The sequence below is a fragment of the Saccopteryx leptura genome, chromosome 2 (assembly GCF_036850995.1).
Source record: "Saccopteryx leptura isolate mSacLep1 chromosome 2, mSacLep1_pri_phased_curated, whole genome shotgun sequence".
Lineage (NCBI taxonomy): Eukaryota > Metazoa > Chordata > Mammalia > Chiroptera > Emballonuridae > Saccopteryx > Saccopteryx leptura.
The window spans coordinates 88,244,947-88,261,737 of record NC_089504.1 but is presented as its reverse complement, the minus strand read 5'-3'; the positions used below and the strand labels follow the sequence as shown (position 1 = coordinate 88,261,737).

Genomic DNA, 16,791 nt, shown 5'->3' with positions numbered 1-16,791 from the left:
GGAGCTCCTGCTCTCTGTGACAGCTCCTGGGCTCCCGTGATAATTGTTTCTGACCATTTCATGGTGTTGTTCCTTTCTGTGTGGTTTGTTTATATTTTCTGCCCCTTTGTGTGAGGACTGTTTAGCTGATCGTGGGACTTCTCATTCAGCACTGAATTCTGAAAAGAAACCAAGATTCCCCACAACGCTCAACGCCAAGTCACTTTTCTTTTTCCCTACTCTGTGGCTCTTTATTATTTCAGACTTTGTGCCCTTTAAGCTCCCCATTTCTTAGGTAGGAACACAGTCACAAGCCTGTCACCTCCGGCATTAATGTCTCTAGACTGATTATTCTCTGCTGAATGTTGCACTGTGGGCTTCCTAATGACACAGGAGCTTGGATTTTATGTGGTGCACACAGATTTATGTCACATGACTTGACTGGATCATAAAAATAATAAGCACCTTTTAATAGTGCCTACTATTACCAGGCGTTGTTCTAAGGACTTCACACATATTTAATTTTCATAATATCTCTGTGGCATAGATACTACAATTCTCCTCATTTCACAAATGGGGTTAGGTGAGAGAGGTTACATGACAGGTCCAAGATCACCCAGCAAAGTCATGGGAGAGCCAGGACTGGAGCCAGGTGGCTTGGCTGCAGACCCCTATAGGTCAGACAATGTTACTACTCCAAAGGCTTCAAAGTCCTACTGCCTCATTTTATCAATGAGACTGCCAAGGCCTAGGGTAGGAGATGAGCTGCTTGGGATCACTGGGATGCACTGATTAATTGACAGAACTTAACGGAAAACACAGATCAGTTATTCCTTTTTTTTTTTTCTTTTTTTTTTAGATTTTATTTACTCATTTTTATTAGAGAGAGGAGAGACAGAGATAAAGAAAAAGAGAAAACGGGGAGGAGCTGGAAGCATCAACTCCCACATGTGCTTTGACCAGGCAAGCCTGGGGTTTCTTTTTTTTTTTTTTTTTTTTAATAAATTTTTATTAATGTTAATGGGATGACATTAATAAATCAGGGTACATATATTCAAAGAAAAACATGTCTAGGTTATCTTGTCATTAAATTATGTTGCATACCCCTCGCCCATAGTCAGATTGTCCTCCGTCACCCTCTATCTAGTTCTCTGTGCCCCTCCCCCTCCCCCTAACTCTCTCCCTCCCTCCCTCCTATGTCCTCCCTCCCCCCACCCCTGGTAACCACCACACTCTTGTCCATGTCTCTTAGTCTCGTTTTTATGTTCCACCAATGTATGGAATCATGTAGTTCTTGTTTTTTTCTGATTTACTTATTTCACTCCGTATAATGTTATCAAGATCCCACCATTTTGCTGTAAATGAACAGATCAGTTATTCCTTATAGGCAGGAGAGGAAAACAGATGGTAGCAAAAGTTATAAACAAAAATATGTTTCTCATGGATAAAAAAAAAAATTGAGAAAAATTTCAGTTGCCTCCTTTAAGGATAGTTAAGGACTAGGAGTAATAAGATTTAAAATGCATATTTATGTCCACCATCACCTTGTATAATTCTACAGAAGCGCTGTGAAACAGGATATCCACAGTTTATTGACTTGCGAAAACCAAGGCAACCTTCAGGGCAACCGAGTCCCTTACCCACAGTCTCCTAACCTTAAATAAGTGTGAAAGGTAAGGCTCAAACCTCCAACTGAAGAGCTCCACACTGTCCCAGACACCAGCCCTCAGACTGCTCACATGCCAGGCCTGCATTCCGAGCTCTCGATTCCAGCTGTCCTGACCATATGGGGTTCTTCACACAGGCCGTGTGATCATTTGTGCCTAAGCTATGAACTTCCTCCCTGCTCTTCTGCTCCTTCCTTTCTTCTATGTCTCACTAACCCCTACTCACTCGTCAGTCTTCATTTAGCTGTCATTTTTCCGGGGCCTTCCACAACCCCCGGAATCCAGGTTAAGTGCCGTCATAGCTGTTCTTCCCCATTACAGCACCACACTCCTAAGGTATCTCCCCTACGAGGCTGAGCAGTCCAGAAGGGCAGGCTCACTGAAAGGCAGCACAAGGTGGTGCGTAGGACCTGGCCTCTGGGATCAGGCCTGAATTAACCATCCCAGGGCCAACAATGGGAACCATGTGTGGAAATGTACCTAAGTTACAATAGCTACAAGCCTCATCTATTATTATGGGCTCATAATAGTCCTCACTAGCTTTGCATTTGGTAAAGACTAGATTCTATGTATCATATATGAAGTTGCTGGGGCACATAAGTATTTGGGAAGTGTTATCATTGCATCTCCTGTGTGCGGCACAAATCGGGACTTAAGAATACTTGTGGAATGAAAGAGTAAATGAGTGAATCTGTTTTCAAATTTCCCTACTTTCTTTATGCTTTGAACATGTTCATTTGTGTTATAGAGATAAAAATGGCTCACCTCTCTCAACTCACAAATCATGGGTGGAAAGTTGCATGTTCTTAAAGTAAAACTATTTCTCAAATGAAAATAGAAAGAAAAACGACTTATGTTTCTTCTGATGGAATATTCTGAAATAGATTTGGATGTGAAAATACCTCAAACTTCATATATGCCTCCCTACTCCCAAATGAAATCACCAGTAAGGTTTGAATAAACTGCCTTTGATTTTTTTGCATGATGCCATTGATAAAAAACATGTTGGCCATTTGGAGTATGTGAGCCAATTTAAGCCGTGTTTTGGCACATCTCAAATGGATTTTCCACTTCCTCCCCAGATGCACGAGTCAGCAGCAAGCAGGAATATATTGATGTTTATCCTATCCTGCTGTGTCCCTGGGCAGGCACTTCTCAGTTCCCATGATGTTTTACCAGGGAATTAATAATGTCACGAAGACAGGGTTTTGGAGGTTTTCCTGGTTCACTCTAAAGGATATCACTTTCCTTGCATGATATTTCAGCCATTGCATGGTCAGCAAAAGAGACAGAACCAATTCAACAGCTTGGGATGTTATTAAAATACAAGAAAGTACTACCTATCTTTCTGTTTTTGTATAAACCTCCATAATTATGTTAATAGGTGATATTAAAATTCTCCACAATTGGGTAGGAAAATTCAGAGTCCCATTAAAATATTGCTTATTCCAAGTCACTATAATAGTGATGATATTTGAACATTTACTGTAAGCCAGATAGGTTAGTGATCTCATTTGATTCTCAAATGTACATGGTTCAATCTTCATCCTCATTTTTTTTCAAATGAGGAAACTATAATTTCTTTTTTTTTTTTTTTCATTTTTCTGAAGCTGGAAACAGGGAGAGACAGTCAGACAGACTCCCGCATGCGCCCGACCGGGATCCACCCGGCACGCCCACCAGGGGCAACGCTCTGCCCACCAGGGGGCGATGCTCTGCCCATCCTGGGCGTTGCCATGTTGCGACCAGAGCCACTCTAGCGCCTGGGGCAGAGGCTACAGAGCCATCCCCAGCGCCCGGGCCATCCTTGCTCCAATGGAGCCCTGGCTGCGGGAGGGGAAGAGAGAGACAGAGAGGGAAAGCGCAGCGGAGGGGTGGAGAAGCAAATGGGCGCTTCTCCTGTGTGCCCTGGCCGGGAATCGAACCCGGGTCCTCCACACGCTAGGCCGACGCTCTACCGCTGAGCCAACCGGCCAGGGCGGAAACTATGATTTCAATCAAGTAAATTCTCCTGGTTCATACCATGCAGTTGCAGAGCTGGGCTTAAACCCACATATGGCTGACTTCCACTCCACACGTCTATGCTATGCTTGGGTTGCGTTTTAGGTTTACAGTTGGAGTTATTGTACTTTAAAAAACAAGTGTTCTGAGGGACAGAGGTTAGCACTGAAAGTGTTATACAAAGGGTAGTTTATAAAGTGCTATTGTTATTACTATGTAACTCATATTTGCAATGCCTCACTTTACACAAGCTTTTTAGAAACACATCTATTGTGTAAATCATATCTTATTTTAAATGTATTCCTGGCTTCTTAAAAATACCATCTTATTTAAAACTTAAGACAATTTTGAAGGTACAGTATTATTATACTCATTTCACAGATGATAAAAAATGATACCTACAAGGGTTAACTACCTTACCTGAGTCCACACAGCTAGTAAGTGGTGGACAGAGAATTAAGCCTCAGCTGAAGATGAATCTTCTCTCACCTGTCTCTCACTATCTAAGCCAGCAGTTGCCTGAGTTAACTGAATTTACTCTACACTTTCTCAGTGCCAACTTGTACTCTTCGTTTGGAGGGGACATTACAGTTGGTTTTTGACTCCCATTGTTCTAGTTTAGCACGCTCTACAAGTTCTTGTTTATACACTGGTAAGGACAATCCCAGGACATCCCAGAGAGGGCACAGTGGCACTCCACATTTCATTCCTGTGAAACCATGGGGGCGCCGATCTCAGATGATCTTCATTCAGAAAGTGGAAATATCAGCAAAAGGACGTAACTCTTTATACAAGTAAAATCCCAAATGACACCCGTGGAACATAACAGAGGTGACTCTTCAGCGTGATAGCTTTGGCACACCTCACATCCCTTTGTTCCACCCCTCTTCCCTCGCGGAGGGCTGCATTCCTGGGAATGTCTGCCTTGCACTTTTCCCACTCGCCCCGGTGTCATCTAAAGGGGAGCATTACAGTTTTGCTAAGAAGACTTTTCCTTTATTTTTAATGAATAATGATTTCTTTTTTTATCACTTTTGACCTTAAAATGAGATTGCTGCCTTCAACTCTTTTAATTGCCACTGTTAGCAAATTCAAAGAAATGGTTTCAGGTGGGCCCCAGCTAGGGTCCTACCAAACCCTTGCTATTTGAGTATAGTCTCCCTCAGGAGCACTTTGCTACCTGGGACCCGGTTAGAAAGGCAGACAACTACCTGCCTATGTAGGCCTGGAAGACTTAGAGAAGAACAAGTCTTCCATTAAAGAGTGTTTATAACACCATCTCCTCCAAATTGTCATCAGTTTGGTGGACGGCCCTAAAGATTTAGCTTAAGACTGACCCACATTCTTTGAGGAGAAAGCCTCCATCTCCTCACTGCCTTGTGAGGAGGTAGCAAGGAGCAATACTCCTCCCTCGCAGAAAGCTCTCCACATCTTCTTTCAAAGTTCTGGTGTTCTGTGTGCTGGGCTTGGGTACTCAACTTTTAAAATTAAGCCCTGATATTTTCCCAAGAATGGCAGCCTACGAAAAAGGTCCCAGTTCTTCATCCCTCCCTCTGTCCATAAATCTTTGCCATTTTACTGGATTGTGGCCTCCCATTCTGATTAAGACTCAGATATTTGACTTGCTTTTGGCAATACAATAAGGCAGGTGTGAGAATGAATACTGAGACTAGATTTCAAGAAGCCGCAGTGTTTTCACTTGCTCTCTTGCACCATTGCCATCTCTACGAGACCACACCTAGGTTAGCCTGCTAAAGGATAATATGAACATGGAACAGTCAGGCTGGTCTGATCAGGCCAGCCCAATAAGCTGACAGCCAGCTAATGTCCATACTTGTGAGAAAACCCAGTCAAGATCAGCAGAGCCATCTAAGCAACTCAGCTGACTATTAGACTCATGAGCAGTAAATGCTAATTGTTGCATACTCTGTGGTCTGTGACCGTGTGCCACAGCATTTTACGGCAGTAGATGACTAACACACCAACAACCAATTAGGTTGAGTTACTGATTGCTGCTTCCCTTTAAATTTTTTAAATTCCTACCATATTTTCCCCTGAAAATATAAGATTCTGTTAAGAATACTCAGGAGGAATAATACTCAGGAAGCTATAATAATAATAATAATAATAATAATAATAATTATATATATATATTTATATATATATCAAAAAAAATCAATGAGAAACTTAAGATACCCAACAGTTTGGCAATGCACAGTTGTCTTCATTGCTGTGACTTTTGTATTACATACATGTAGCAGGTTCACAGATCCATCAGGGCTATGGATCCCTAGAATATACATTTTTTTGTCTTATGAACCAGGTAACAATGTCTAGTGAATGGGTTGAATATGAGGGAGTTGGACCGGATGGTCTCTTTTCTCTCTAATGCTCAGTGTAATAGAGACAGCAATGCTTGCAAAGAGGCAGACAAGGTCTTTAAGCTACACTCAGGCAGCTCATGCCCAGCCTCTGAGCAGCAGCTGCCAAAACAAAAGGTGTGTGTCTCAGTGACCTCACTGCCCACAACTAAAGGGCAAGTTACCTTGTTGGCGCATCTTCATGGTGCGTATCTTTATTGCCTCTCCTCGCACTCGCCCTTCACAGAAGTAAGCACCGTTGATTTTACTAGCCTTTTCTCTCTTCCAAATGACTTTTTTAGCCCATTCTCTGGTCACATCTTGAGTAACTTCCAGTGGATCCTGGTGCTGGTTCATTAAGGCTTCGAAGTCTCTTCCTATGGTGAGGGGCTCATGGGGGCGCCACCCAGAGGCAATGCAGGTGAGGGATGTTTCAGCATCAGACACAAGAGGTAGGGAATTGATCAGGATTAGGTCCATGGCCCCATCCACTGTTCCTAAAAGGAAGGAGGAAGCATAACGTATGAAGAAGGTTGTTAACATGGCCTCACAGGATAAACTGGTGCTTACAAACCCTTGTTTAAAAACAGCTATGTGGCACTGTTTCAAAAGAAGAAATGCACCCCCATGTTTATGGCAGCATTGTTCACAATAGCGAAGATCTGGAAACAGTCCAAGTGTCCGTCAGTGGATGAGTGGATTAAAAAGCTTTGGTACATATATACTATGGAATACTACTCAGCCATAAGAAATGATGACATCGGATCATTTACAACAACATGGATGGACCTTGATAACATTATATTGAGTAAAATAAGTAAATCAGAAAAAACTAAGAACTATATGATTCCATACATAGGTGGGACATAATAATGAGACTCAGAGACATGGACAAGAGTGTGGTGGTTACAGGGTAGAGGGGAGGACAGGGAGGGGGTTGGGGGAGGGGAGGGTCACAAGGAAAATCAATTAGAAGGTGATAGAAGAAAATTGGACTTTGGGTGATGGGAATGCAGCATAACCAAATGTCAAAATAACCTGGAGATGTTTTCTCTGAACATATGTACCTTGATTTATCAATGTCACCCCATTAAAATTTTTAAAAAATGCAACGGAGATAGAAATCAATAACAAAATACATCTTTAAAAACCACATGTATTTGGATATTTTAAAACCTTCATAAATAATTCATTGACAAATAATCACAGCAAAATTTAGAAAATATTCAGAGCTAAAGGATGAAGAAAATAGACAATCTCAAAACTTGAGTGATGGTTAATTTTACATCAATTTGACTAGGGTAAAGGATAGTTAGTAAAACTTTATATCAGGGTGTATCTTTAAAGGTGTTTTCCAGAAGAGGTTAACATTTGTATTGGTGCCATTAATGAAGCAGATAGCCCTACCCAGGGTGGATGGACATGATCCAGTTCCTTGAGGGTCTGAATAGAACTAAAAGATAAAGGGAAGGTCCATTTGCTCCCTCTGCTTGATCTGAGATATCCACCTTCTCCGTCCTGCCTTCAGACATGGATGCTCCTGCTTCTAAGGCTTTCAGACTCAGGTGGGAACTTACACCATCAGACACACACACACACACTCACTATTCTTAGGCCTTCAGACTTGTTCTGATTTACACTGCTGACTATCCTGGTTCTCCAATTTATAGATAGCACATTGTGAGACTTTTTAACCTCCATAATTGTGTAAACCAACTTCTATAATAAATCTTTTCTTATATCTAAAAAAAAAAAGCAATGTGAGGAGTCATTCTAAAATGCTACTCTGATCAGTGCCAATCTTCCATAGGACAAGATCCAAAACTCTTTACCATGGCATCACCTCAATCATACTAGCAACCACTCCTGCACCACTATGCACTCTAGCTACAGTGGACTATCAGTTTCTCTCCATTCTCCAGAACCAGAGCTGTGCACTATATATCTCTACCCATTATAGTCCTGAGAGATTAGTGAAGTATTCTTCCAATGCTCGTTGTGTTGAGATGAATTAATGGTAATAGCACTGTTGTCATTATTAACTATAATTAATTATTAGTCAATTAATAATAATGTGGACTGAGATGATAATAAAGTATTTTAAAGAAATGTATCTGTGGGGTGGGTGAACATACAATACAGTGTACACATGATGTGTTGTAGAATTGTGCTCCTAAAACCTGTATAATTTCATTAACCAGTGTCACTCCAATAAATTTAACAGAAAAAAGTTAAAATAAAAAATATACCAACTATACACAAGTAGGTTTGACAGTGTGACTATACAAAACACAGAATTTATTTTTGTGTTATTATTTATTAATTATTGTATTATTATATTGTATTATTTTCTTTACAAACAACTATAAACCTACTTTGCCCACCCCTGTACACTGTATGCTAACTTTAAGACTCTCATCATAAGCATTGCCCAACTCCATATTAAATTCCACAAGATAAGAAGGGACTGAGTAAAATCTGCATTTCCCTCTGAGCTTCATCTATGTCATTTTTAAAACAAAGCTAAAAAAAATCTATCTTTGCAGGATCCTCGTGAAGATTAAATGAGATAAAGTATATAACTTTGTGTTTGTTGTATATGGGGTAAACAATGACCATTATTTCAATTCTCTTTATTCCGTTTCCTGAACGCGTAGGGCCAAACCTCAATCCTTCCCAAATGTAAAATCAAAATCCTCCTGACCCTGGCTGGGCAGTTCAGTTGATTAGAGCATCATCCCAACACGCCCAGTGGCAGGTTCAGACCTTGGTCAGGGTGCGTACAAAAAACAACCAGTGATGGGTGGAATGAATAAGTAGAGCAACATATGATGTTTCCCTCTCTGTCTCCCTCTCCCTTCCTCTTTCTCTAAAATCAATTTTAAAAATTCCAACCATACCTTCAAACTTTATTTCATAAATGATAAAGAACATTTAAAAAAAAAAAAAAGAAAATCCTTTCATTTCTCTCTTCTCTCTCTCTCTCTCTTTCTCTCTTCTGTTTTGATTTCCAAAGTTTCTAAGATGAATAAATAGAATCTATGCCTATTCTCTCCTTTTACTGAATGTGGAAATACCAGGGATGGAGGATGTTCTCTGGCTCCAGTGATGGTTGATTCCCAAGTCTACATAAAATGATTAGGAGTTCAGGTTGGGTGATGAGAACCAAATGGAGTCTCAAAGACCTTTGCGTAGATAAAAAGTGAGTCAAGTAAGCTACATGTTTATCTCATTAAATGCCCATTAAATTTTCTCATCAACCTTGTAAAGTATGTGCTATTACCTTATTTTTAAATATGAAGAAATGAAGGCTCAAAAGATTCAGTAAAATATTCTATCTTCCCCAGCTGTTGAAGTCCAAGCTGAAATTCAAATTTTTATGTGTCTTTCAGTTCCCTGGATACAACATGCCCTTTCCTGCCTCAAAGTCTTCATATGTGCAGACTGCTATTCTGCGTTCTTTGCATGGCTAACTTCTGCTCATCCTTTGGGTCTCAGCTTAAATGCCTTTCTTACAGATGGCTTTTCTATCTACATTATTTATAGTATCTCTACATTCTCATCCCATTAGCCTCTAATTCAGCTTCCTGTTTGTTTCATAATGATTACCATAATCTGGATCATTTTATTTACTTTCTCTTCCCTAGATGATAAATTTCATAAGGATGTGGATTGAAGCTGTTTTGTTCATGTTAATTTATACAGAAATATCCTGCTTAGGTCAGCATATAGAGAACTTAATAAGTATTTGTTGGGTGGGAGGGTGGATGGGTAGATGCATGGGTAGGTGGAGAGGTTGATGGATGTGTGTGGGTAGATGAATGGATGGATGGACAAATACTATTCCAGATCTGTCTGATTCAAGTTCACCTGTTCATTTGGCTCTTACTTCTAGAATAATGAGATTTAAAGCAAAAATGCTCTCCTGAATCTAACTGACTTTCTTGCTCACATTTAAAAGACTGTTTTGATAATAAGTTTATGGGGGGGGGGGAAGCAAATATTAAGCTTTTACGAAGTGTGATGGAAAGGTAATCAATGGTCGTGGAGAATTTGGGGCTGACTGGCATTCATTTTCCAGCCCATGTTGAGTGCCCACTGATGCCAAGCATTGTGCCTGCCGTGAAGTCCTCACAGGACTAGTTTTTAATAGTAACTGTCCATGTTTGATGTATGCAGTGAGATTTTGAGGGTGATCCTTCTGGGAGATACATATTAATCTGATTAATTAGGAAGAATTTCTAAAAGTTAAATCTTAATGTAAGTGAAAGTTGGAGTTTCTTTTCTTTCTCTCTCTCTCTCTTTCTTTCTTTTATTTTCTTTCTTTCTTTCCTTTTTCTTGTAATCTTACCTCAATACATGGGATTGAGAAAGAAAATCTTGACTAAAATGGATTTCCGAGTCTGACCCAAAAGCATATATTTTGTTTTTAGCCTCAATGGTAACTTTAAGATCCTGAGAGGGGACAGAGGTTACAATAAGAAAAATGTCAGAGAGAATGAGCTAGGACACATAGCAGAATCACAGCCTCCCAGAACAACACAAGAACACAGCTCCCCTTGCCCATGTACACCCAGCCTGGCCTCTGAGTGAGCTCCATCGCATCCCTTACCTTCCCTCATTCCAGGCATGCTCCCAGAGGGAGTCAGCCAGAGGAAGGAAACACTGTAATTCTTTCAGCACTGGTTCCATCCAGCCCCAAATCTAGGGCCAGTTGAGTGACTTGCCAAAACCAAGGGATCTGCTCTGAACTCACTGAACTGCATTGGCACTGGCTATGGCTTATGTAATGACTTTAGGAAATAATAGAAAAAGTAGTTGATTTGTAAAGACAAGCACACTTCACCTGTACATTGTTTCTAGGTATTGATCTGGTTTCTTTTCCCTGTTGCTCCTCCAATCCCTTTTCTTTTACTTTCAGTGACAGAAAGGAAAATGTGTATCCAAGAGTCTGGATTTGAGAACACTCTTACCCGTATTTAGCATGCCAATTATAGGAAGACCTTCTTCCACAGTGAGTCCTCTGTTATTTGTAATGCCATTTACAATAAAATACCGAAAGGATTTTGTATATGAGCTTCGGATATGAGAAGAAATTCTTACCAGATTCCTGGGACAGATATTAGAAATTATCAACTTAGTTTTCCTAAAACAAGAATCCATATTAGTACTTGTTTGTATATGCCTAAAGAATGTCTGGACAGTGATACATGAAGCTAAGAACAAGGCTGACCCATTAGGGGATAACTGGGTAGTTGGAGGACAGTGATGGGAAAAAGGGATTTTCATTGTATGCAGAGGTATGCTGGTTTTTAAACCATTTGAATATTACTTACATGTAAAAATGAAATGTAAAACTGTAAATGTTATTGCCCTTCCCTTGAAAAGGCATGTTTGGGAGAAAATCAGAGCCATAGAAATATATGTCTCTCACCATTTATCCCTACATCCTCTCCAAATCTCCTTGGATTGCATCCAAACAATGCATTTTCTCTTTTTTGGACTAATAATAGGAAATGTGATGTCATTCCACAGTGTTGGAAAGAATTTTTAAAGCTGGGTTTAAATAAAATTTAAGTAAAAGGAAAGGAGGGTGGTGGCCAAATTTAGCCTTTTAAAGAAAATAGAGGCTTAGAAGTCCTATTGCAGTGGGTAGAGCTGACGCCGTGGGCTCTGAAAAGAGTTCTATGACAGCAGTTGCACAGCTGGTGCCACATAAGGAATCTTCTGTTAGGCACATTTTCCTAAGAATAATTGCCAAAAGACAGATCCCATCTGGGATCACACCAGCATCAGTCCCTGAGCCTAACACTTTTTCTTACATTACCACATTCTCCTCTCTAGTCACATTGAGTTGCTTCATCACAACCATAGTCTGAAGCAGGGGTAATCAACCTTTTTATACCTACCGCCCACTTTTGTATCTCTGTTAGTAGTAAAATTTTCTAACTGCCCACCGGTTCCACAGTAATGGTGATTTATAAAGTAGGGAAGCAACTTTACTTTATAAAATTTATAAAGCAGACATACAGCAAGTTAAAGCATATAATAATAATTACTTACCAAGTATTTTATGTCGGATTTTTGCTAAGTTTGACAGAATAAATCTTTATAAAACAACTTACTATATAGTTAAATCTATCTTTTTATTTATACTTTGGTTGCTCCGCTATCTCCCACTATGAAAGCTGGAATGCCCACTAGTGGGCGGTAGGGACTAGGTTGACTACCACTGTTCTAAAGCATTCTGATCAAATTTATTAATGAGTCCAATTTACACACCTATCAACAAAGCTAAGAGTTTGCTATATAAGTAAAAGTAAGATCTATATTGACTTTCCTACATCTTATAAGTTTTGGAGATTGATAGTATTTTTCCTTAGCAAAGATCTTACAAATACTTTTTAATGTTTGCATAAAATGTGTTCACAAGGAAATGCTTTCTATCATGGCGTGGCATCTGCCAACTTAACAAATAATTGTTTATCACAGTGGAAGCATAACAGTATACTAAAATGCTGTTTTGTTCATTGTATTTTTTTATGATCAGCTTCTAATCTTTACAGTAATGTTTTCTCACTAACTTGCATTGTGGCACACTCAAAATGTTGTGTGAATCTTGTATTTGCATTTAGATTCACTTCTATTTAATATCACTTTGAATAATGGCCCTGTTAACTAAGACATGGAAATATTTTTCTTTAAAAATAGTAATATTAATAGGTGTGGACCTAAGTCACACCTATGAAATAGAAAACTAAATCAAATTAGAAATCAGAGACAGGCCCTGACCAGTTGACTCAGTGGTAGAATGTCGGCCCAGCGTGTAGATGCCTCAGGTTCAATTCCTGGTCAGGGCACACAGGAGAAGTGCCCATCTGCTTCTCTACCCCTCCCCCTCTCACTTCTCTCTCTCTCTTCTCCTCCCCTCAACCCCCATGCAGCTATGGCTTGATTGGAGTGAGTTGGCCCTGGATGCTGAGGATGGCTCCATGGCTTCTGCCTCAGGCACTAAAAAATGGCTCCAGTTACAACAAAGCAAAGGCCCCAGATGGGCAGAGCATCGCCCTATAGCGGGCTTGCCGGGTGGATCCCAGTCGGGGCACATGCAAGAGTCTGTCTCTGCCTTCCCTCCTCTCACTAAAATACAAAAAACTAACTAAATAAATAAATAAGGAAATTAAAAACAAAACTGTGTTTTTAAAACTGTGTTTCAAGGAGTTGTTTCTCACTTTCTAGAAAGTTTTTGAGAATGGTGGAGGTAAAACCAGCAGTAGATTCAAGTCATCCCAACACACATATATGTCCTCACCCGGTTGCTCAGCTTTCATTATGTTTGGCTTCACATTGTTTTCCTTTGGGGGAAAAATGATTTTGTTTAAATAACAACATATAAAATCTCACAGATCACCACTTTTAACTACTTTATTCACAGATGAAAAACAGGAAAGGTTAAATATAAATATCAACGAGAATACAGTTCACTGCAGCATAACATGCGTATTCCCTCTCTTCCCACGTTCACGTTCAGCACTGCTGCAGAGAGTCAAGTTCTGAGGGACCCAGCTTCCTGCTCTTCGATGTGCTGGCAGGCTGAGAGGAAAAAGCAAACTAAATTATTGCATAGCGAGGCTAATTCATTGTGCTCCTTATCACCAGAGAATTGTAGTGTTGTATGGACTTAGAATAAGATGGAAGGTCTGCAGAACAACTCTCTGTATGGTTTCTTAGAAGTCTGGTATTGATTATGTTTTAAATTTTCCAAGGGTATTCTTGGTTATCCTACTTTTATAACAGAAGTAGATATCTTTAAGCTTTAAATATTTCAAATGGGCACTATCCAATGAATACTACCTTGGCTAAAAGCATATTTGAAATCAAGGGTTTGGCAATGAACTAAAGAGGTCTTAGCCAAAAGTTTTTCTGGAATCAAAGCCCTAAGTATGAGCCAAAAAAGCAAAGACAACCCCAAAATTTCCCAGGATATTTGGTGGAATTACTTGGATTTTAGTTTAGTTGTTTGTTTATGCTGTCCAGAAAAGAAAATTCTCTTTAGTTAAAATAAACTCTCATTAAGTCATTTATATGCCCATTCCCCCATTTACTAAACAAAGTTATTGAGTACCTCCATGTGCTAGGTACTGCATTTGGCCCGGAGACACAACAATGATACAAAAGATATAATTGTAACCCTCATATAGCTTACAGGCAAATGTGAGAAACAGATATGCAAAACTAAGTACATAAATAAATATAACACTGGAACCAAGTGGGTCCTGTGAGAGAGAATCACAAGGCGCTGTGGAATAGCATAATGATGAACTTAATCAGACTTGGTTAAGTGGGCAAATGGTTTATAGATCAGGTAAGTTTCCCCAAGGAAGTGACGTCTGGCCTGAAGGAAGGTTGGAGTTACCCAGGTAAAGAGAAAGGAATATGAGAAGATGGTCAGAAAAAAACCTTCCCCTAAGAAGTACTACTGAGCAGCATTTTGAAAATGAGTAAGTATTGAATAGAATTCACTTCTAGAATGTTCTCTCTTAATTCTATCCTAAAATTGGCATTAATTTATTTTGATTAGATCTTTAGAACTCTTGGAGCCATTTCTATATGTCAATCCTACATTAAAGTATTTTTAGCATCTTTTCTGCCCCCTTGTCTCTCCTGAAGAAATCCAGTTCCCAGCATGCTTCCAACACTTTAATCTTGTGGTGGTTGTTCTCCATGATCCTTCTCTGTATGTAGGAAGTCTCTGAGCAATAACTTCATCCTCAAGTTTCCTTCCAAGAAGCTATCAGGCAATTAACAAGAAGATACCAAAATGCACAAGGCTGGAAATAACTAAAGGAAGTTGCTCAGTTTTTATTGTATAGTTGGGATTTGGAGTAAGGCAAGGCCACCCATGATGTGACTAGACTGTGTCTCTAACAACAAACTCGCCCAGGAGCTGTGCCAAGCCGGTTTGCCCAAAGAATAATGCCCATTTCCCATCACTGCCTCCAAGCCAAATAGGACCGTCTGTCTGCTAGAGGAAATGGCATCCTTTCCCCACCTCTGAACACCAGAGATTTTCCATCCAATATAAATAACACATGTTCTAGTTAGAATTTGTTTCAGTCAATTGGCAGGAAACTTTTTACTTCAAGGGAGTAGACAGCAAGTCCACACAGTGGGGCTTCACTAAACATAAAGTTCACATGTGCACTTGAATGCATACTCCATTCTGTAAGGCGGGTCTGAAGGACTGTTTAAACTGAAAGGGTTTTTAGAGATTGCCTAGGACAAGCCTCACGCTTTATAAAGGGCAAACTGAGGCCACAGAAGAGAGACTGGTCAGTGGTCACATGAAGGGTAGTGGCAAAGTCAGCCTCTGAGTGCTGACTTCTCCCCTGGGCCCTGTCCATCACTCCAGGCTAGCAGTATAATTGGACAAATTGTTAATGTGAGGGAATATGGAATGTGTATTAATCTGGCAGTTTGGCTCCTGGGGAGGCCTAGAGCTTGACAGCCACTGAGGCAAGGGAGGGAAGACACTGAGGAGAGGCAAGCAAAAAGCTGAAAGGGCATAAGACAGAGAGCTTGGGAATACCGGGACGTCAAGTCTGCCCAGCTCACAAATTCCCCTAGCCTCACAGCGCCGTCTTCTAATCTTTCCTGTCCATTTTACCTGAGAGAGGGGTGCCCTCTAATTGGACCATGTTCTTCCAGGGCCGAGCAATGTACCAGGTATCAGAGGAATCTGTATTTGGAGCTAGGCCACCTTTTCTTTCTCTGCTCTTCTCCTTATTCAGCCAACTGCCAAGTTCCTCTGCCCTTACACTGACCAAAGATATGCACACCCACTCCCACACCAAGTATCCAGATCCTCCAAGACAGAATTAAGCAGTTATTTAACTCCAGTGCCCTGGTCTTTAGCTTCCAATAGGGAAAGCAATTTGACTGATTTGCTTGTACAGAAAACAGGAATAGCTTAAATAGTAACAACCCACTAAGAACTATTATAAGAGCAAACCAAAGAAATGAGTCTACAGTGGAAGAAGGTCAGGATCATAACAGTTGCTAAGAGGAGTGACAAAGGAAGGGGGCTAGCCCTCCTAGCAGGCCCCAGTTTAGACCAGGTGGGGAAGAAAGCTAACATTGTATAATATAGACTACATAATAGATACTATGCTAGGTAGGTGCTTTCCAACATTGTCCACTTGAATTCTCATATTAATAGTTAAACAAGGGGCATGTATTTCCATTTTATAGGATAAAACTCCTGAAAATTAGAAATGTTCAGTAATATGCCCAAAGTCCCACAGTAGAAAGATGGAACTTGAACCCATGTCTCACTGATACTAAGTTCCATTACTACCCATTATGCTGCATTCTAAACACTGTGAGAGAAGTCAATTTTTCCTTTTGTTCATTATTATATCTCTAACAATTAGCACAGTGCCTGGCATTTAATAGTTTTCAATAAGAACTGATGAATAAATAAATGTAAATAAATGAGTTAGTAATTAAGACTGGCCTTCAGCCTGACCAGGCGGTGGCATAGTGGATAGAGCATCAGATTGGAATGCAGAGGACCCAGGTTCTAAACTGTGAGGTTGCTGGCTTGCATACAGCTCATCTGGCTTGAGCATGGGGTTGCTGGCTCAAGTGTGGGATCATGAACATGACCCCAAGGTCACTGATGTGAGCCCACAGGCTGCTGGCTTGAAGCCCAAGGTCCCTGGTGTGAATCCAAGGCTGCTGGCTTGAGCAAGGGGTCACTTACTCTGCTGTAGCCCCCCAGT

The 16,791-nt window shown here is 40.3% G+C and overlaps 1 protein-coding gene across 2 annotated transcripts in view; it reads right to left on the bottom strand.

Annotated features, from left to right (window-relative positions):
• The window catches only part of TEK (TEK receptor tyrosine kinase), a 135,689-nt gene that overhangs the window by 71,456 nt on the left and 47,442 nt on the right, over nt 1-16,791 (bottom strand). For both annotated transcript variants that reach the window (XM_066368285.1, XM_066368284.1), the window contains exon 2: nt 6,193-6,504. In XM_066368285.1, the coding sequence (XP_066224382.1) occupies nt 6,193-6,504 (312 nt within the window). The remainder of the gene's footprint in view (nt 1-6,192; nt 6,505-16,791) is intronic.